Source organism: Melampsora larici-populina (genome assembly GCF_000204055.1).
Source record: "Melampsora larici-populina 98AG31 unplaced genomic scaffold MELLAscaffold_33, whole genome shotgun sequence".
Classification (NCBI taxonomy): Eukaryota; Fungi; Basidiomycota; class Pucciniomycetes; order Pucciniales; family Melampsoraceae; genus Melampsora; species Melampsora laricis-populina.
Window position 1 is genome coordinate 659972 of NW_006768797.1, and position 22018 is coordinate 681989.

Sequence of the window (22018 nt, forward strand, 5' to 3'; positions counted from 1 at the left end):
TCAAGTCTGGCTATCCATGATTAGAACATAGCAGCACATTTATCAGTGATACGGTATTGAGTGCTTCTTTGAAGATAGAAAGGGTTGGCGAACTTGAAGATCCTCTAGAAGGGAAAGGTATTCTAGGTGAGTGGCTGCGCGTGAAGTTGTCTTTCTTTGCGTCATAAATGAAACCCAAGTCACAAGAGAGCCACGTGTCGACTTCCCGGCTTTCGAATATATCTGACGCGCTTCTCAAGTCGAATCTGAACATCCTTGAAGCTGGTAGGGAAATTGGTCCAAAAATAGATCCTTCATGGAACGGCGAGGTTTTGATTCATTTATCTTTTACGCAGTAAAATGATTGATCATCTTCGTCACATGGAGAATGTCTTGATCGCTGATAATTACGTATTTTGGTTCATTGGTAGGGTGGTCATGCTTGATCTCAATCGCAGCGCTGCCTTAACCAAGTCCCTCCTCAAGACACAGGCTCTGGGGGACGTCTCTGCGGTTGGTGGGTCTTGTGTTAAGCTAGATCGCAGCGGCGGAAAAGAACATTGTGAAGATCCTTCGTTGGCCATTTTTGTCCGCAGTCTGAAGAAACACGAGAGGATGCAATCAACCAGACAACTTGATGACTATAAAAGAAGTAGACATTAGTGGTCCTGGATATTTCCTCAACCTCCTAGTCAAGTTAACCATTCAAAAAGACTATACTACAACTTCTTCACTTAATCCTACTACTCTTGATTATTTTTTTCTAACTTGATAACTTGATATTTGAGAAAAGATGCCAGGTTTCTTCAATCTTTCTTCGGTCTTGTTTTTCTTGATCACTATGATTGTTTCGATTGCACCTCTCGAGGCTAAGCCTATGACTTCAATGGGCAATTCTCACAAGCAAGCTCGAAATCATTTAGAGACCAGAGCCACGGCCACCACTCTGCACGCTACTGGCCATTATCTTGGAAAAAAACCTACCCAGAGTTGGATCTCCGCGAATCCAGGTTAGTATACTGTTCATATTGACGTTTTGCTAATTGAAGACTAAAACAATTGAATCACTGCAGCTGGGAAATCGAGTAGTGATATCCAAGCTGCTGAATGTGCTTATAATTTGAGGCTCGGTACTCAAGTCTTCGCCTATTTTGAGATCGATTCTACCAAGGCCAAAAACCACGGGGCGCCCTATGGGACTTGTTATGCCACCGCGGTACGCACATTTGTTTTGCTTCAACCCAAATGACGCCGAATTTTTAATCTAGTACTTCGTTCTTGAACCAAATGATGCATTGGGTCATGTGTGCTATTAGGCTGCTCCGACGGCATCAGAGTTAGAAGCAAATGCTGCCTATGATGTATTCTTCTGGAAGTAAGTCATTTGAGATATTTCCCGATTCATCATTTTTCATGGCGTTCATTTTTAACTTGAACTGATTCAATGAACCTCACAGCAATCTGGGGGGTCAGTCCGGGGTAGGAACTGGGCCTATCCGAAATCCGAAAACAGGCGTAGCTGGCTACGAGGATAGACACGGAGTTTACCACGATGGTGAAAACCCAGACAAGTCTCCTTGAAGAGCGTGTTGTTTTTTTCAGGTTTTTTGATCTCAAGACTACCAGAATTGAAGTCGACCTTCCGGGTGGAGGTTGACTTGAATGTTCCATTTTTTTCTTCAAACTTGCGATTTTGCCAGATCACCTAGTGTTTGTGTTTTCTTTGTTGAACTCACGTTACTCAGGGTGTTATCCCAAATATTTTATTTCTTTCCTTCTTTTTGTTTCTTTTTGTGTCGGTACAGCGTGATAGCTAGGTACGAAATCCCAATTTGTGGGCAATTTGTTAAGGGAGGATACAGTCAAGGATAGGGTGTCATCAATGATACAATTCTCGCCAAGATGCCGTATCTGTTCATAGCTCCTGCAGTTTTCAGTAAATAAACAGAGGTTATGTCATTCTGTGATTCGTAGTTGTGTCCATCAATTTGCAGGATCCAGTGGGTTCAACGCTTCAGAAGGGAAAGCCCTGTGAGTTGATGCGAGAAACATGAGAAGCTTCATAATATGAATAGATTAGGACCTTTGTTGTCAATCGCATCAACAAGAATGACAACTGGCAATGAGGCTGGGTAAGCCCAAAGAAGTCAAGGTCTGCTTGGATGAAAAAGACCTTTGACATACTGTCGAAGCAGTTCATCCATTGCCTACTTTGCTGCCAAAAAAAGCTCTGAATCAATTCCGCAGACCACATCAGTTTAATGGAAGATTCACAGCTTGAGCTTCTGAATCTGAGGCATTGTTGTTGATAGGCAATGGCCATGAAAACTAAGACTTGTGTTGTTGTGAAATAATTGAAGAGTTTGGAATGGTTCAAATTCTGAGGTGTAAAGACATGGTTTCAATAATTACAGAAACATGCAAAAACTGATTTGACATACAAAAAATAGGGTTGAGGATTTAGACAAAACTGTGATTGCAATGTTATGGGCGCGCCACAGAAAGCGCGAAAAGGTTGCGCCTGTTAGCGCCTCAAAGCCGCAAAATAGGTAGGGGCACGCCTCATAGTTAGTCCCGGGTTTCTGTCATTCTAGCCAGCCATCTCAATCAGAAATGCCTGGAGATGACTTTGAGCAGTGTACTCCATCAGGATATTGAGGTCAAGCAGTGCTCCTTGCCCCAAGCTTTTGTCACTGAAGAGAGTCTTGTCCAAAAGATGTAAGCAGGTCACTGTAAGATTTCCATGTGTATAAAATCATAGGTGACTTCCTTCAATTGTGGTACACAAATATTGTTCTGACAATTTCCAGAACACTGTTTCCAGAACACCAGTAGTATTTTTTTGGTGTGTTCCGGTGTTCCAGTGATCTGCATCTTTGAATGCCCTGATTCATTTGAGGGGCTGCAGCGGAAAGTTTTTTTTCAGAAGAATATCTCTGTACCATAAATCATGATATTTCTTGCAATCTAACTTGGACTCCATGACCAAGTTCTTCAATCAACTATGTATCCTCAGGCACTCTAATACTGGCCTCTGCTGGTGTAGAAGTCTTTTTGCTTTTTTCTACTTTTGTGTGCCTTAGTGGCACCTGTGCCCCTCCAATGAAGCCTTTTTGCACCTGGGTGTGCCCATTTGAAAAAGCACAAACCCACAACAACTCTATCACCTTTACTTTACTGTTCATAGCAAACTATTGATACATATTGTATCTTTTTCACAGTATCCTAACCACAATACTTAGGGCGCGTTCACTTAAGGAATTTCTGACCAGAAATCACAGTCTGTAAATTTTTTAATGTTTTAATGCAAAAATGAAACACACACCACCAAATGGACACTTTAAATTTTGCAGAATGTGATTTCTCACCAGAAATTGCTTAAGTGCACACAACCTTAGTATTGGTACCAGGAATACTATACTTGCCAGGCCCTGACATGGTATCCTAGGATCTGATACCATATGCAGCACACTACCACACACCCCAATACTATACCAGTCAGGTTTAGGTTTAGTATCCCAGTATCTGTCAGCACTTTCCAAGATTGACACAAAAGCCAACATTGGACATCTCAACTCATATACCCTGACAACCACCCTTGATTCATCTTGTCTAATCCCAGTCTAGCACAACTTATTGCTTATGACATTCCACACCACTCAACAATGCAAAATCTCATGTCATGGACATGAGCACAGCCTTTCCTAGCCCCTTAAGTATTGACAATTGATGGTCTCAGCCCTCAAATAGAACCTCTTGATAGTGTCATAAGTTTTTCTTTTTGCACTAAATCTATTTTCTCCAATCTTCAATTGACTATTTTGTTTCCCTTCAAAATCCTTTACAATCTTCATCTATTTCAACTTGTCTCAGTCTCAGGCTTATTTGTTCAAGATGCCCTCCTCAATATCCATCATGAAACTCCACCTAGCTCTACTTGTGAAATCCCAGCTCAACCAACTGCACATCTACCACATCAAGGTTCTTGTGTTACACCACTTTGAAGCCAGTCCTCAATCATAATTCCATCTGACTCTCAAAGATCTGTGCAATCTGAGTCTGAAGACTCAGTCCAAATTGTCCAGAAGAACATTCAGAAGGGCAAGTGTTGTCAAATCAAAGCCAAATCTGAAGGAGAGGAAATTCCAGCAGTTTCAAGTGCATCACAACCTTGTGGCCACAAGAAGCAGGCACAATGGTCTATCAGTACTAACTTGAAGCATCTTAAGAAGACCATGGTGACTCTCAAGGATGCCAAACATCAGGAAACGGTATGTACTCCTCTATTCCATACATTTGGTGACTGTCTTAGCTAACAAATCTTGTCCACTGGCTGATTATCATGGTCAAACACGATGCCAAATGCCTCACCAGGCCCTCTGAAGCATAAAAAAATTGAGGTGGACTTGCTGAAAGAATCAGAGGATGAGCACATCAATTTTTGAAAAAACCCAAACACAACAAGATGAACAATCAGTACAACACTAACAAAGTGTATTCTGGGGAGCTTACCAAGGCGCAAGGGATGTAAGTGATGATTACATCCCTGGGTTACTTATTCTCTATTTTTCAAATCTCTTTTCATTCTCTGCTCATGTTTTTTTGCCTATTTTTTTCATTGTTATCTTCTGGAACAAGCCCAACAAAGGATCATGGAAGTCCTTTTACTGCAAGTGGTGTGGCAAGGAAGTTTGTGGTGGTGGCTCTTCACCAACAAATATGCTCACCCATTGTGACAGTTCCAAGCAGCCTGGGAAATCAGGACAACAGAAGAGGAAACTAGCCATTGCTTCTGGATGTGTACTACCTCCAACCGTGTTTGAGAAGCGTGAACAACAACATGAAAAATCAAGAGGCCTCAATCAACAATTACGTTCACAAAGGTGCATATTAATTCTCAAACTCTGTATTGAATCAGATCTTTGGCTTGTGGGTGGTTTGAACGTCTCAGCCCTGGCTATGTATCAAAGATGAGGACCTCTCTGCCTGCTTTCAATAACCAAATCCTGCGGCCCTGCTCTTTGGCTGCACTTGGTTAGCCCACTTTGCTTATCAAGTCTATCTGGGTATGCGTACATTGGTGGGCTTTCCTTGTAGCCTGTTTTTCTGATTGTATTGCACCATTTCTAACTTTGTTTACTTTATTACTTCAAATTTTTCATTTAGGCTAATGAGTCCAAATTTGGACTCATCCTCAATGCATGGACTTTGCCTTGAAACAAGTATGGTTCCATATCTGCCTCTGTCACTTACATAAACAACAACTGGAAGTATGTCACATGTCACCTTGTGATGAAGATGATTGCCTGGCACCACAAATGTGAGTGGTTAGCTGAACCGTTGTTAAATGTGCTTGTTAAGCATAAACTTTATTCAAAGATAAGCCTTTTGTTATACAATTTTTCACTTTTTAGTCTCCACTGATGTGTCCCATTACAAACACATGCTTGCACAGATGCACAATTCAGGTAGCAACAAGAATACCTGTGCCTGTGCCATGCAAGCTTGCCTATCAAAAGTCACATTGGACAACTGTGAAGAATTCAATTTGGAGGAGACTTCTGATCAAGTGTGTTGTACTGGACACATAATTTAGTGGATATTCAACGCAGGACTCCAGACATTGGGAATCAAAGCTCCCCCTCCCCCACCAGTGAAGTCTACCATTCCCGGAAACTTCCCACTTGACAAACATGGATTGACTTCAATTTCTGAAGAAGATGAAGAGGATGAAAGTTCAAAGGATCAAGGAATCATTAAAGATAAGAAAGAAAATTATTCAGACAATGAGATGGAACTTAACATGGGTCATCTGAAGAAGAGCTCCCTCCCATCAATTGTAATGAATCCAATGCAGTAAATATATTGACTTTGATGGTATGTACTCTTTTCTAATAAGATGATCTTCTCTGCTCATTTTAATAAATCTCAATACTTTACAGCTTGAAAAAATTGCTTGCAAAATAGGGGGGTCATAGTAAACAACCTTCAAAAATCAATCAAAACTTGACAAAATCCCTCAAAACCCGTCAAAAACCCTCTGATGCAATCCCATGAGGTAATTATTGTTGTGGTAAAGTACCTGTTGATTTCAAGGACTTCTGGTGTGCATTAGTTCACGCTTGTAGAGCTTACAACATCAAGAACAGTTATATTAAAGAGATGAATTTGAAAGACATTTACCGATCAGGACTAGGAATGAGTGAAGAAGTTTACAAAAGGGCTTTTTCTGCTTTGGGAACAAATTGTGTGTGACTTTTGTTTCTTTTTCATGTTTCCTTTTGATTTTTTTTCCGCTTTACGTAGACTAGTAATAGTATTGTATAAGTAGTACATGCCTGTTTTCACCCAGATTCTTTTCTTCATCAAAAAGAATCTGTAAGTGATTTTTCCTTATACAAACTAGTTGACTCATATCTAACAAACTTTTTCCTTTATTCTTATTCTTTCAGTACATTATATGTTTTACTCATCTTTTCCTATACTTGATTTTTATCTACGCCTGTTGCTTGAGCCCAGGTTTATGTTTCTATCTTTTTATACTATCTCTTTTCTCTTTACTAACTGTTCTGATGTGTTAGGTTTGTCTCCTGATTAGCTCTTTGTAGCGTATTAAGAGGCCTGTTGCCGTACTTGTATTGTACCTGATCACCCCAGGTCTGCATGTTCTTGATCAAAAAGAATCTTACATTATACATTTTACTCATCTTTTCCTATACTTGATTTTTATCTACGCCTGTTGCTTGAGCACAGGTTTGTCTCCTCATTAGCTCTTTGTACAGTAGTAACAGGCATGTTGCCGTATGTACACATGTTGCCGTACTTACATTGTACCTGATCACCCCAGGTTTGTGACCTCATTAGCTCTTTGTAGTGTAGTGACAGGCCTGTTGCTGTACTTACATCGTACCTGATTACCCCAGGTACCTTTCCTACTTGGCATTGACCTTCTATGCTTCTCTGAGCATCTGACCCTGAACTTCACAATTATCACTAATGAATGACATGATTTAAATTGATCAATTGAGGTTTAAAAATGATGAACAGATCTGCTTATAATGAATACAGGTAACTTCAATCTGTTTTGATAACTAGGGTGAACCATTTTTCTATATACTATTCACCGTGTCCGGGTAGTGTTTACTTGTCAACAAGCGTGACTTTCCTTTCTGCCTCAAAGGGAGTTGGTGTGCACTTGTTGACAAGCAAACCCTACACGGACACAGTGATTTGTGTATAATGTATGCCAGATTATTTGCACAAAACATGTTTCATTTATGGTACTCAAAGCAAGTCTGTATGTGTACATGCTTTTTGCTATATACTTTTTTTCGGTGGGGAGAACAAGGCCAAAAGTAGATTTGTTTTTTTTCCAAAAAAAGGTATATATGAAAACTATATATGTGTACATATGTACCTTTGAGTACCTTATTGTTATCAATGTAAATGCATTGTCATATGAGCTGTAAATAAGGAATTCATGAATATACAAGGAAACTTGACTGATCCTTAGCAACCACAATTAGAAATTCAAGATGTACATGAAGGTATCCGCTGTAAGTATCAGGCACAAAGTCTGCTAATATCCTTTTCTGGCTAAACTGTTTATTCAGGTGTCCAAATAATGATGACTCTTCCACATGAACAACTTGAGTCACTCCTTCAGTAGAGGAGATGATGGTTTAAATCACTAATATACAACAGCATATCCTAGAAGGATGGAAATGAAATACACTCCTTAGCTATAATGGGGCAGTAAAGAAGTTCTTGAAATTCAGGAAAGAATATCTTCCAAAATCTTTCAATTCACCATCTTTGTCAGACAAGATTTACAATCTGGGCATGAAGAATGAGGAAAGGACCAACAAAAGAGGACATATTATCACAAACATTAAAGAAATACATCTATGGTCATAAAGCTTGGCATTTGTACCATAAGGAAGACTCCCCTGAAGCACACAAAGGTACAATCACACTAATGTTGATAGCTTCAAAGAATTTTGTTGTCACAAGATCAAGAGTGGAAGGAATAAAGGCAATTCAGTTAAACTACTTATTGATCCTGGTTACAAAACTAGTGGGGGAGAAAAAGAATTAGCTATCCTAGACACTGTATATTTTGGAGTCTGGCAAGGCTAGGAAAGAACAATTTATCCAAAAATAATACTCAGATCAGAGACAAAATTAGTAAATGATGGATTCAACTAAGAAGGGTTAATTTCACTGACAGGCACAAAGAAAGCTGTACCAGGCAAAATCTGGATTTTGCAGCTGAAACTTTTGAACCACATGCTATGCCCTATTGCACTGCCGCAGCCCTCTGAGGACACCTCACAAAAATTTCCAAAGACAATGAACCTCTATTTAGCTTTGTGCAAAATCCAAAAAGGGTATCATACTCTGAGCAAGCAATCACAAATACATCTCACAATATATGGCAGGAGGGTGCCTCCAAATTATAACCAGAAACTCATTCAGAGTGGGAGAAGCATTGCTGAGATTTGCATTGGGCATACCATTCACAGACATATGTGAAATTGGTAGATGGAAATCAGATGCTTGGAAACTTTACATCAAAACTTATTCATCAAAAGAGTTACTAGACACAAAGGAACTTTTGTTAAAATTGAGTAAACATAGGTTAAATCAATAAGGAAAAATAAAATATACCATTGAAATCTTTTTTGGGTACATAGATTTGCAATAGAACACAACCGTTTCTGAAAGAATTGGGGTTTTGTTTAGAGGTTCAGGCTTTCAGCACCGAGTAGGGGTATTTCAAACCTCAACCAAAATTCTTGATCATTACATGAATCATCTATTTGGTCTTCCCTCTGGTGTGTTCTTGGACCCCTGATCCAAATTACTACAAGTCCTATAAGGAGAATCCTCACGCACTGCTGATCCAGCTTATAAGCATATCAGCAATAGTATTAGTACTAGAAGCCTTAGCTATTCTATGTCGATCAGCTAGCTGGTACAAATCTATTCATCTCTAACAGAATTTTGAGTTACTTTGAAATCTCTATGGAGCAGCTTTGATGTCTCGGCAGTAGACTTGTAAAGAATTAGCTCGTCCGAATTTTTTGGAACTGTGACATGAAGTCTTTTTAGAATTCAAGGGTTACAAGACAACCTGAGTGTATGCACGAAGTCCTATTTGATAATTTCTTAAACGAGTGCGAGTGTCTACCTGGCGGAAAGACAACCGGATTTGCCATGTGTATGGTCTATTTAAAGATATCTGTCATGAACCTGTCACATCTCAGGAACTTTAAATTATCTCAAACAGGAACGTTAAGAATACTTCATAATAGTTACTTAGATAATATGACGTATGTAGGATTCATAATCAGGAACAAGGTTCTTTTGTCTAACAGTTGTTTTGCGGATTCAAAATTGTCTTCTCTCATATATATACTTTGTATTTTCAAGAACTGTTGTGATCCTTTTCTTATCGGAATAATTATTATCTCTCTCTCTCTTTTACGACGCTGCCTAGAAGATGCTCTTCTTCTTTGCTGTGTGCCAAGATCTCCGAAATTTGAGATCAGCTATCCCATAAAGAATCACCGTTAAAAGCTTTTGCCATTAGACCGCTCCGACCCGAGAGTCTCGTTTTCACAATTCCAGATACAACCCAGGCCCTTACATTTTTATTCCGATCTTCTTTCTAGTTGAAATTTTCTCCGGGATCACTTAGATCCACCTTTTAATACTTTGTTCCTTTAAATTTTCTCAAATCGTTCTCTAAATAAATTTCTTCAGGATCAATTAGATTCACTTTTAATATATTTTTTACTCTTCAAACTTTCGCAGATCATTCTTTTATTTTTCCTTTTTTGAAAAAATTTTATGAGCACTTTGTTTTCGCACATTTCAATTTCACAAGCTTTCACTGGGAAAATGTAGTATTTTTCCCAAGTGAAAAATGATTGACCTGAAGGACAAAAAAAATTGAAAAAGGTGGAATTCTGCATTCATTCTGCATGTGCATTAACACTGCATTTTTCTGCATTGATGCTGCATTTTTTTTCATTAATGGTGCATTAATGGTGCATTTTTATGCATTAACATAGCATTTTTAATTATTTTTGACATTAATTCTAATCATTTTGCATAGCCGAAAAATACTACATCTGTGCAGTGTTTTATATATCAATTCAGCCCGAGCCCCGAAGACTATCCGTCGGGTAGTGGGCAGCCCGGCCCCCGAACCGACGGGTAGAGGAACTCTTTCAGCCCGTTTCGAAGCCCCCGATCGAGTTTTTTTTGTAAAAAAAGGCTGCCCGGGGCCCGAACGAGTAATCCGCCGGATACCCGGCGCCTGAGCCAAAAAGTGCGATTTGCCCAGGGTTTGAACACCGGACCGGGGAAATTAGCCTATATCCGGCGGTCTATGAGATATTTAACATCAATTGCTGCCTGCACCTGACCAGATACTGCTAATATGACACGATGAAGCTCGACTGATTGTTCTATTCGTCGACTTCATGACTTTTTGATTAGCCTGCACACTCCAATACTAACCTCAAAGAAAACATATACGAACAAACTAGGTTACTACGGTTATAAACTAGGTTTACAAAGCTCCCTCCTATTTCCACCTGGTCACCCTGTGCCCTTTGATCTTTCCTCAGACAGCTCGTCATCAAAGATTCCTTTTGAACCCTTATTTTTCACTTCTTGACCCTTATATTTCCCTTTTCTAGCTTTCTATCAGCTTTCAAAAACTCCGTAAATACTAAATCATGTCTCAGATTACCAACACGAGTAGTGTTTCATCGCAATCTGCTATCACTACTGTGGATTTAACCACTGAACCAGATACTGCTAATACCTCCACCACCGAGATTATAGCATCTGCTGTTCGTCCAGCAAGCTACGTCTGGCTTCACTTCGTCAAGCTCCGAAAACGTAACGTTAACAGATGTGGTGTTATCAAGCCTGACGGATCAAAATGTGGTGCCGAATTGAAGCGTGATGAGACGGGTAGTACTAAGTCGATGAAGAATCATCTCGAGTCCAAGCACGGAATCCGTGATGCTAATCTTCCTAATCAAAGCAACATTCTTGCTGCTTTCAAGAAGGTGAAGACTGATCACATGGTAAGTCTTATTGTTTATCTTTGTTTAACTTTCCTTAACACTAATGATGTGGTATTACAGCGCAAACTTGATGCAACTAGTTTGATGACTGCTGTCTCGTATTTTGTGGCCGACTGCGACCTTGCTTTCTCTATTGTGGATCGAAACTCTTATCGAGAACTCTTGACGCTTTGTAACTACCAAGTTAACGGAATGCTCACCAAACGCCATTCGCTTGCTCAACATACTCGCAAAATCTATTACTATTACGAGGAATACATAAAGAAGCAGTACTTATCTTCAACTCCCGCTATAGCTATAACTCAAGATGCTTGGACCTCTCCAAACAATGTCCCATTCATGTCACTTACTGGGCATTTTATCACGGATGAGTGGAAGTTGACCGATATCACTCTTGGTATTGCTGAGATTAAGGGTGAGTTCGATTTAATCAATGATTGATTTTATTTCTATGTATTTAACATTCAATCTATATACTTTTCTCTTTTGCTTTTTTTAAATTTATTTATTATCTATGTATATGTAGGTGCTCATGATGCAGAGACTTTTGCCCATATCATATTCGACTACTTGAAGAAATTCGATGTCACTCAAAAGTTGTCTGCGATGACCGCGGACAACGTTGGTACGAACGCCGCGATTGGCCGAAAGCTTGGATTGTTCCCTGAAATCACTTTCGATCACTCGACTCAAGTACATGGATGTGTGGCACATGTAATCAACCTCGCGGCCAAGGAAGGCCTCAAGGAATTTGGTGAGGTGACCGACTTGGAAGAACATCCAACGAGCTCAATGGATGTCCGGAACCTCGTCGATCCTCCAGATGTGCTTCAATTCAACCTCAAGACTATCTATGCCCGATGCCACGGCCTTGTGAAGTTAACCCGATCTAGTCCACAACGAGCTCAGGCCTTTGCTAATGTTGTCACGGCAGTGCGACACCTTGCCAACACACTTGATTCCGATACCGATCATATTGAACCTCCTGCTCCCCGTGCTAACAACCCTCAAGATGAAGAAGATGTTAATTACATGATGCAAGACAAAAACAGTGAAGAAGTACAATCTACTCAGAAGAGTCGTCATGGTATTGCGAATCGACTGGTCCCCGATGTTCCCACTCGTTGGAATTCGTCCTATTACATGTTCTTAAGGCTTCTCCGTTTACGTTCAGCTTGTGATGAATTCTGCAAGGGTCGAGATTTCAAAAAATTTGCTTTGTTACCTGCTGAGTGGGACTACGTACAACAGATGTGCAATTTCTTAGAACCACTCAGCGCGGCAACTGATCTTCTTTGTCGATCAAAGTATCCGACGATGCAACAAGTGGTGCCTATGTACGTGGCGGTGATTCAAGGTCTCAAATTGGTCAGTATCTCATTATCTTAATAACTCGTTAGATCAAGTCTCCTAACTTTATTCAACTTTGGTCAATCAGGTGTCTCAGAAGTACGATCACGATCAATTGGTTCCTGCCTCGAAGAAAATGATTGCAAAGCTCGAAGATTACTTCAAGAAGGTCATAACAAAACCTGGCCCGATCTGTGCTACTATACTTGACCCACGCTTCAAACTTCTTTATTTTCAAGTAAGTCTAAGTCAAAGATAACACACCAATTCTACTATGTACTGATGATATTTTCATAACTTTCAAAACAGGAGCGAGAGTTGATCTTGAGTGATTATGACCTATTCACTCAAGACATCAGATCAATGTTCGAAATCGAAGCGCAGAAGTATGAGTACGCTGCACCTGAAGTTCCAGTGACCTCAAACGTACCTTTGACCTCTTCGAACTCTTCAACTGCTCAGTACTTCGAAAATGCCATCTACGGCGAACGAGACAATCTTCGTGATCAATCCATTGGTACTGAAATCAATCGATACTTGTGCGAGCTACCCGAACCGCGTGAAACCGATGTTTTGTCTTTTTGGAAATCTCGCCAGGAGATCTATCCTGGCCTGGCTAAGATGGCCAAGATATTTCTAGCCATCCCAGCTACTAGCACTCCCTCCGAGGGTGTTTTTAGTAAAAGTAAGAACATCTTGAGCCCCCAGCGTGCTTCTCTTTCCTCTTTGAATGTGGAGGTACTCTTATGTCTTAAAGATTGGTACCGTTTGTTTGGACCTTTATTTGTTGTTGATGACGAGTAGGAAAGTAAACTTTCCAGCACTTTGTTTTTCTAAATCTTTAGTAAGATTTTATATGCCTATATGCCTATGCCTTGTTTTCTTTTTTCCTTCTGTCCTCTTGGACCCTCTCATCTACTTTTATCTACAATACACGTCTATAAGTAGATATTTTTGTTAAACCCCCTATATGCAATTATCCGCCGGATAACCCGGAAATCCGATGTTTTACCCAGAACCACACCCGAAGACCGATGGTCGGGGATCCCCGGCCATCTTGGGTCTCAGAGCCTCTTCCCGAAGACCGGACCTATCGGGGTACCCGTCGGGTACTCGATCGGGGGGCTTCTTCGGGGCTCGGGCTGAATATCAATACATTCACCCTGTCAAGTTTTCTACTGAAGATTTGTTAGATTCCTTTAGTGTTTTACCCTTCTTTTTTTCAGATTCCCCACTTGAAGATCCCTGTCAAACCTTATCAGTCTTTCGGATTCTTCCTTTTTTTCATTATCCGGAAACAAACCCCTTCTTAGACACACCGACTACGCTCCCCCTCACCGCTGAGTCCTTATTTCTTCGTTCTTTCACATATTACCTTGATCTAGAGGAATACGAAAGGTTATATCTGGATCGACGAATTCGATATTGCTCCGATCTCCTCACTCCACCAACTTTGCTTAACTCCTCGCCACCAACGTCTTTGGAATCTTCGAATTCAGATCAAGAACAATGAATCCCTGGAGAGATGGAAGAGAAAGTCCGGCAATATCTTCAGTGTTTGGAAGGGATAACCCACCTCATCAAGGCAGCAGCAGTGAGCTCTCGGATCCTCACACTATCAGGATTGATTCCCCCCCAAATCATCGCAATGGACCCCGTCTCCCACAATCCCAGACCCCCGTTTCTCGACTAGCTCAAGGCATGAGTAATCTAGATTTTGCAACTAACAGACGTAATTTGCATCAATCAGGTCAACACGTTCCTCATGCGCCTCAGCCAATGCCGGGATCTCAACCTCATTCTTGGCAACGCTTTGCACATCGTTTTCAACAAGACTTTGGACCCCAACAGATGCCTCAGTTCGCACCACCACCTCAAATGTTTCCGGAAGGTCAACCACAGTTTGCACCACCACCTCCACCTTCGTTTGCTCCTCCTCCACGTTATTCGATTCCTCCACATTTCGTGCCACCTCCTCATTTTGGACCTGCTCCCGTACCACAATTTGCCCCGGCCCCTCATTTTGTGCCACAGCCGGTCCATAATCAATTTCCTTTTCAACCGCAACATCCACAACCAGCACAACAGCAACAATCATCATCGACAGCCAGACCCCCTTCCCGAGCACCGACTGCTGAAGTTATGTTGGATACTAGAGCGCCTAAGATTCGTGACAATCTTAGATTCTTTGGTGATAACAGAGGTTTGAAACAGTTCCTGGTGGAAATACACGATGAGCTGGATCAAATCACGTGGAAGGACGACAAATCAAAAATCAACTGGATAGCACGACATTTTACCTCTTTGAATGCGTCTCAATCTAGTACGCAAATCTGGTTCATGGGTCTTTTGGAAAGGAATGCGTATAGTCAAGGTTATTTGAATCCGTATGGTAATTTGAAAAGCCTAGAGTATAAGTTACCGGAATTATTGACGCTTGATAATTTCTTGGATGAGTTGATTTACAAGTTTGGAGATAAACACGCAGATAAAACTTGTCGAGAAGAATTGGAGGCTTGCAAACAAGGAAAACTATCAATCATCGACTACAACTCAAAGTTTGAAATGCTTGCTCTGCATGTCAAGAAGACGGAAGAAGACAAGATTTTGTTGTATGTGGAAGGACTTCACCCTAGCATCCAGCTCGAAGCAACACGGATTTCGGGTTGGGTAAATGAGACTGATTTGTTGAGAAAGCAGGCGATGGCGGTTGAAGCAGCCGACATTCTAGACCTTTGATCTAAGGTCACTCAGGTCCATCCCCATTTACGAATTGCAGGAGAAGTTTATAAACACCCTAACCATCATCCTTCGACACGACCCCACCATCATCAATCGCAATCTTCGAATCGTAACAACTCTGGTCCCGTTCCAATGGACATCGACGTGAACGATGTTTCTCTCCAGCATGACGGTTCTAATCCATTTCCAGCTATCCGAAAGATCTGTAACACGAAGAGTCTATGTTACGACTGCCTCAAACCATACGATGACGAGCACAAACGACTGAGAAACTTACATGGCAGACGATCTTGTCCAAACCCACCCGTGAAGTTAGAAGAGAAGTTGAAGATGTTACGGACGACTGTGGATTCAGCCTCTCAACGACAAACGCAAGTCTCAGCAATGGAATTGGACGACATGGAATACGCTGCTTACACAAACCTACCAACAGCGACCATAGAAGAGACTTCTCGTTTTGTTGAAAGCTTTTGGGAAAGCTTGTCGCCACCAGTTTATCCAACTTCAACTTCGGAAACTCATCACTTCTCTGCTCAAGATATCCAAGTCGATGCAGTTCGCGTTCAGGCGGATGATGAAAATCCACGTCGGTTTTTGATTCCATTACATCTTGTCTCTGACAATCTCCCCGTTGTGGTTATGGCACTTGTAGACACGGGTGCAATGGATAGTTTCATAGATTTCGGTTTTGCTAATCTACATCATTTGAATCTGAATAAAAAAAAAATTCCACAGAAGGTTTCAGGTTTTGATGGCGGAAGCAGCACGAGTGTCACGAAAGAATGGTGTGGAGTGATGAGTGTAACAGATGTGGATGGTAAACGGTCTACCTTCAAGGCGAAATTAGGTGTTACTAAGCTAGGCGGTGGTCATGATGTCATTTTAGGATTGCCATGGATGATTGAAAATGAGGTGACGCTGTTGATGAGTAAGAAGGGTAGATGGTTGGAGATCGGGAAGAGTATAGTGTCAGCTGTAATTGTGAAGGATGAGGATGTGTATTTATCATTAGTTTCTTGTAAGCAAGATTCTTCGGTTATATCTTTTTCTCCCTCCACTTTTCCAGATACCACGGCGACGACTCTTCATACGGTTCCTTCAACATCCCCCCTCCCTTCTTCGGACAAGTCTTTTCTTTTTAATCTTCCAGATAGTTGCAAGAAATACTTACATGTTTTTTCCCAACAGGATTCTGTATTACCTCCCCATAGATCGTTCAATATTGCAATTGATCTCAAACCGGGTTGTGAACCTCCGTTTGGAGGTTTGTACAACCTTGCGCCTAATGAGCAGATTGAGTTGCGAGCATACCTTAACGAGCAGTTAAGTAAAGGCTTCATACGTCCATCTAAGTCACCAGCTGCCGCCCCGATCTTCTTTGTGAAAGTCCCTGGTAAGAAGAACAGACCATGTGTCGATTACCGAGGCCTTAATAAGATCACTAAACGTGACAGTTACCCCATTCCCGTCATGTCTTGGTTGTTGAATCAACTGAGGGGATGTAAGTTCTTCGCAAAGATTGATCTGAAGGCAGCATTTAATTTGCTTCGTGTGGCAGAGGGTGACGAGTGGAAAACGGCTTTCCAAACCCCTTGGGGTTTGTTTGAGTACACCGTGATGCCTTTTGGACTTGCTAACGCTCCCGCAGTCTTTCAGAGATTTATCCAATGGGTCCTTCGAGAATACTTGGATGTTTTTTGTTTTGTTTATTTAGATGATATACTGATTTTTTTGAAGAATGAAGGCGATCACGCTCAACATATCGAAAAAGTGCTTTCTAAATTATCCGAACATAAACTGACAGCTTCCCCAGAAAAATGTCAATTTTTCGCGAAGGAAGTAGTATTTTTAGGCTTCGTGATATCAACAGAAGGTATTAGCATGGACCCTTCCAAGCTGAGAACGATCACGGAGTGGCCATTTCCTCGTGACTTATCGGATTTACAGCGCTTTCTAGGTTTCTCGAACTTTTATCGACGTTTTATCGCAAATTTCTCTCGCATTGTGGGACCATTGACATCATTGACAACAAAATCATCAGATGCGACGGCAGGACTACGGAAGGAATCGTCAAGAATTGCATTTGAAGAGCTATGTCGTTTGTTCTCTAATGCACCTTTTCTGTTACATTTTGACTTTAATTTGCCGCGGGTATTACAGGTCGATGCGTCAGGATATGCTTATTCGGGTATTCTATCGCAGAAATCGGATGAAGGACAATTACGTCCAGTGGCATACTTTTCGAAGAAGTTAACTGAATCGGAACGTCGCTGGCAGATCCACGATCAGGAGCTAGGCGCGATAGTTGCTTGTTTTCACGAATGGAGGGCTTGGTTGATGGGCACTGACACACCTGTGGCCGTTTTATCTGACCATGCTAATTTGCGCTATTTTATGTCCGCACAGATGTTGACTCCGAAGCAGGCACGTTGGGCTTCCTTTTTAGGAGAGTTCAATTTTGAGATATTGCACACTCCTGGGAAGACAAACCCAGCCGATCCAGCATCTAGACGATCGGACTTTGCGTGTGGAAAGAAAGATTCTGCGAAAGTGGTGCTGCTGGGATCGAGGGACATCAAACATGCCAACATTAGTGCCATTCATATAAACAATCCGGGGAGTTTCGATGTCTCTACCTATATGCCAATATCTGATTTGTCAAAAAAGAAAATTACTGACGCGTATCTGGCCGATGGTTTGATAGCCGGCGTGCACCCGACCTTTTTGCATTTTTTAGATGGGTTATGGTGGTGGCGTGATAGAGTATATGTTCCATCAGTTTTGAGGCAAGGGTTTTTGAAAGAAATCCATCAGTCTTCAACCGGTGGACATTGGGGAAGCTTGAAGACGATGGATTTGCTCTCTCGTTCGTTTGGTTGGCCGAATTTACGGAAGGACGTCTTGGAGTTCATCCAAGGCTGTGCCAGTTGTCAACAGGTTAAAGTTGATCACCGCCCTCCACAAGGACAGCTCATTCCTCTACCCATTCCTGATCAACCATGGAGTACAATAGGTGTTGAATTTATTGTTAAATTACCTTTGTCCAGCGGTTTCGACTTGATTATGGTTGTTGTCGATCATCTGTCAAAGGCGGCCCACTTCATACCGGCGAAAGAAACTTGGTCTGCAGAAGAATTGGCAAGATCCTTCATTGCTCAAGTTTTTCGTTTTCATGGCTTACCAGACACCATTAGGGGCTCTCAAACCTGACCCGGTTTTCAAAAACCCAGTTGACCCAGTTGACTTTTTGGCAGTAACTTTGTATATAAATTTGAAATTTATTGACAGCTCCCAGCCAAAAAGTCAACTGGGTCAACTGGGTTTTTTGAAACCGGGTCAGGTTTGAGAGCCCCTATTGTATCTGATCGCGGCACGACCTTGGTCTCGGGATTTTGGACTAGTGTTTTGCGTCTATTACGTGTTTCGTCTTCGCCTTCGACAGCTTTTCACCCACAGACTGACGGCCAGGTAGAACGTCTGAATGCTTTGTTGCAGGATTACTTACGTCATTATGTTTCCACAGAGCAGGAGGATTGGGCATCTTGGTTACCAATGGCTGAGTTTTCGTACAATAACTCAATGTCCAGTTCCACAAAAATGTTGCCATTCTTTGCGTTGCAAGGCTATCACCCACGGTTTAATTCCCTGACAGGCTCTTCTGGTCGACCGAAAGCTGATGCCTTGGTTGCACATTTACAGGATGTTCAAACACGTTTGTCGGATAATCTGGTCCAAGCAAAGGAGTCACAAGCACGGTTCTACAACAAAGGCCGACAGGTTGATACGACTTATGCGCCAGGAGACTTGGTCTGGTTATCAAGAAAACATTTGAAGACAAAACACCCGAGTAACAAGCTGGATGTACAACGCTTAGGCCCCTTCTCTGTGGTACGGATGGTTGGGAGGAATGCAGCTGAGTTGGATTTGCCACCATCTTTGTCCCGACTGCATCCTGTGTTTAATGTGTCACTTCTAATGCCGTTCGTAGGAGAGACTGCTGACATTACACCTGCGGAAAAGACGCGGTGGAATACGTTGGTCCTTCAACAACAGGAGACAGTCAGCACTGTTTTGGATTATCGGCTAACAAGAGACGGCGTTCATGAATACCTGGTACGGTTCTCTGGTTCTTCAAACTTGGATGATCGTTGGCTGCCACTGTCTCGACTATCATTGTCTTTGGACACTTGGTTGGAACGTTTTCACCGCATTAGCCCTTCTGTAGGACCTGGACCTGGGGAACTTGTATGGATAGCACGGGCAAAGCGACATGTGGATCAAGAGGCTGGTCTTTTACCTAGTGAATAAGTTTTTCTCTCAGCAACCAACCCCTTTGTGCCTAAACAAGCCATTCAAGACGAGGGTATGTGAAGGTGTTGGAAGTTTTTTCTCTTTGCGGTACATGGAAGGTCATAATTTGTCATGAACCTGTCACATCTCAGGAACTTTAAATTATCTCAAACAGGAACGTTAAGAATACTTCATAATAGTTACTTAGATAATATGACGTATGTAGGATTCATAATCAGGAACAAGGTTCTTTTGTCTAACAGTTGTTTTGCGGATTCAAAATTGTCTTCTCTCATACATATACTTTGTATTTTCAAGAACTGTTGTGATCCTTTTCTTATCGGAATAATTATTATCTCTCTCTCTCTTTTACGACGCTGCCTAGAAGACGCTCTTCTTCTTTGCTGTGTGCCAAGATCTCCGAAATTTGAGATCAGCTATCCCATAAAGAATCACCGTTAAAAGCTTTTGCCATTAGACCGCTCCGACCGTGATCCTGATACAACAGTATCCAAAACTGATAGACCCATTCCTTGAGAGATGGTCAATTGACTCCCTGTAATGTCTTTGAACAAACTTGTTACTCGTTTCCCAGCTGGATACTTGTGAGCTGGCACATTTTGATTCTCTTTTTTTTCTAATAGAAGTTAAGTACAATATGCTGAACTCATACCAGCAAGTTTCAGAAATAAGATCAAAGTAATATTGAGTGAGATAGGATGGATTGTATCCAAAAGTGACCCGGATTTCACTTTGTGGGGCTATTGGTCACGCCAGAGATGTCGTTTAATGTGCAAGTCCCTCGTGCCTCGGCTTTGGGTTACCGTGAGCTTTTGCAAGATCAGACTTGGGTTAAGTTAGTAGTCAAGTTAACCATTCAATAAGGCTATACTACAACTTCTTCACTGAATCCTACTACTAGTGATTATTATTTTTAAACTTATATTTGAGAAAAGATGCCAGGTTTCTTCAGTCTTCATTCTGTCTTGTTTTTCTTGATCACTCTGATTGTTTCGATTGCACCTCTCGAGGCTAAGCCTATGACTTCAATGGGAAAGTCTCACAAGCAAGCTCGAAATCATTTAGAGACCAGAGCCACGGCCACGACTTTGCACGCTACTGGCCATCATCTTGGAAAAAAACCTACCCAGAGTTGGATCTCCGCGAATCCAGGTTAGCATATTTTTCATGAGTGCGTGTGTTGAAGTTTTACTAATTGAAGACTAAAAACAATTGAATCACTGTAGCTGGGAAATCGAGTAGTAATATCCAAGCTGCTGAATGTGCTCATAATTTGAGGCTCGGTACTCAAGTCTTCGCGTATTTTGAGATCGATTCTACCAAGGCCAAAAACCATGGGGCGCCCTATGGGACTTGTTATGCCACCGCGGTACGCACATTTTTTTTCTTCAACCCAAATGCCGCAGAATTTTTAATCTAGTTCTTCGTTCTTGAAATCAAATGATGCATTGGGTCATGTGTGCTATTAGGCTGCTCCGACGGCATCAGAGTTAGAAGCAAATGCTGCCTATGATGTATTCTTCTGGAAGTAAGTCATTTGAAACATTTTTCGATTCATCATTTTTCATGGCGTTCATTTTAAACTTGAACTGATTCGACGAACCTCACAGCAATCTGGGGGGTCAGTCCGGGGTAGGAACTGGGCCTATCCGAAATCCGAAAACAGGCGTAGCTGGCTACGAGGATAGGAACGGAGTTTACCACGATGGTGAAAACCCAGACAAGTCTCCTTGAAGAGCGTGTTGTTCTTTTCAGATTTTTTGATCTCATGACTACCAGAATTGAAGTTCCGAAAACAGGCGTAGCTGGCTACGAGGATAGGAACGGAGTTTACCACGATGGTGAAAACCCAGACAAGTCTCCTAGAAGAGCGTGTTGTTCTTTTCAGATTTTTTGATCTCATGACTACCAGAATTGAAGTTCCGAAAACAGGCGTAGCTGGCTACGAGGATAGGAACGGAGTTTACCACGATGGTGAAAACCCAGACAAGTCTCCTTGAAGAGCGTGTTGTTCTTTTCAGATTTTTTGATCTCATGACTACCAGAATTGAAGTTGATCTTCCAGGTGGAGGTTTACTTCAATGTTTCATTTTTTTTCTACAAACATGCGATTTCGCCAGACCACCTAGTGTTTTCTTTGTTGAACTCACATTACTCAGTGTGGTATCCCAAATATGTTATTTCTTCCCTTCTTTTTCTTTCTTTTTGTGTTGGTACAGCGTGATAGCTAGGTACAAAATTCCAATTTGTGGGCAATTTGTTATGGGAGGATACAGTCAGGAATAGGGTGTCATCAATGATACAATTCTCGCCAAGATGCCGTATCTGTTCATAGCTCCTGCAGTTTTCAGTAAATAAACAGAGGTTATGTCATTCTGTGATTCGTAGGCGGGTCACATGATTTGTGTCCATCAATTTGCAGGATCCAGTGGGTTCAAAGCTTCAGATGGGAAAGCCCTGTGAGCTGATGCGAGAAAAAATGAGAAACCCATAGTATTAACAGGACCTTTATCTTGATCGCATTGATA

General features: G+C 41.5%; 2 protein-coding genes across 2 annotated transcripts; both read left to right on the forward strand.

The window, feature by feature from the left end:
- Window positions 1-772: 772 nt before the first annotated feature.
- On the forward strand, window positions 773-1560 carry MELLADRAFT_108992 (uncharacterized protein; the record flags this gene model as incomplete). Its single annotated transcript, XM_007412833.1, has 4 exons — window positions 773-989; window positions 1053-1195; window positions 1296-1354; window positions 1437-1560. The coding sequence occupies 4 exons, from the start codon at window positions 773-775 to the stop codon at window positions 1558-1560; spliced, it is 543 nt and encodes a 180-aa protein (XP_007412895.1).
- Window positions 1561-20425: 18865 nt separating this feature from the next.
- Window positions 20426-21224, forward strand: MELLADRAFT_89884 (uncharacterized protein; the record flags this gene model as incomplete). Its single annotated transcript, XM_007412834.1, has 4 exons — window positions 20426-20642; window positions 20717-20859; window positions 20960-21018; window positions 21101-21224. 4 exons carry the CDS (start codon window positions 20426-20428, stop codon window positions 21222-21224), a joined length of 543 nt encoding a protein of 180 aa, XP_007412896.1.
- Window positions 21225-22018: the final 794 nt, after the last annotated feature.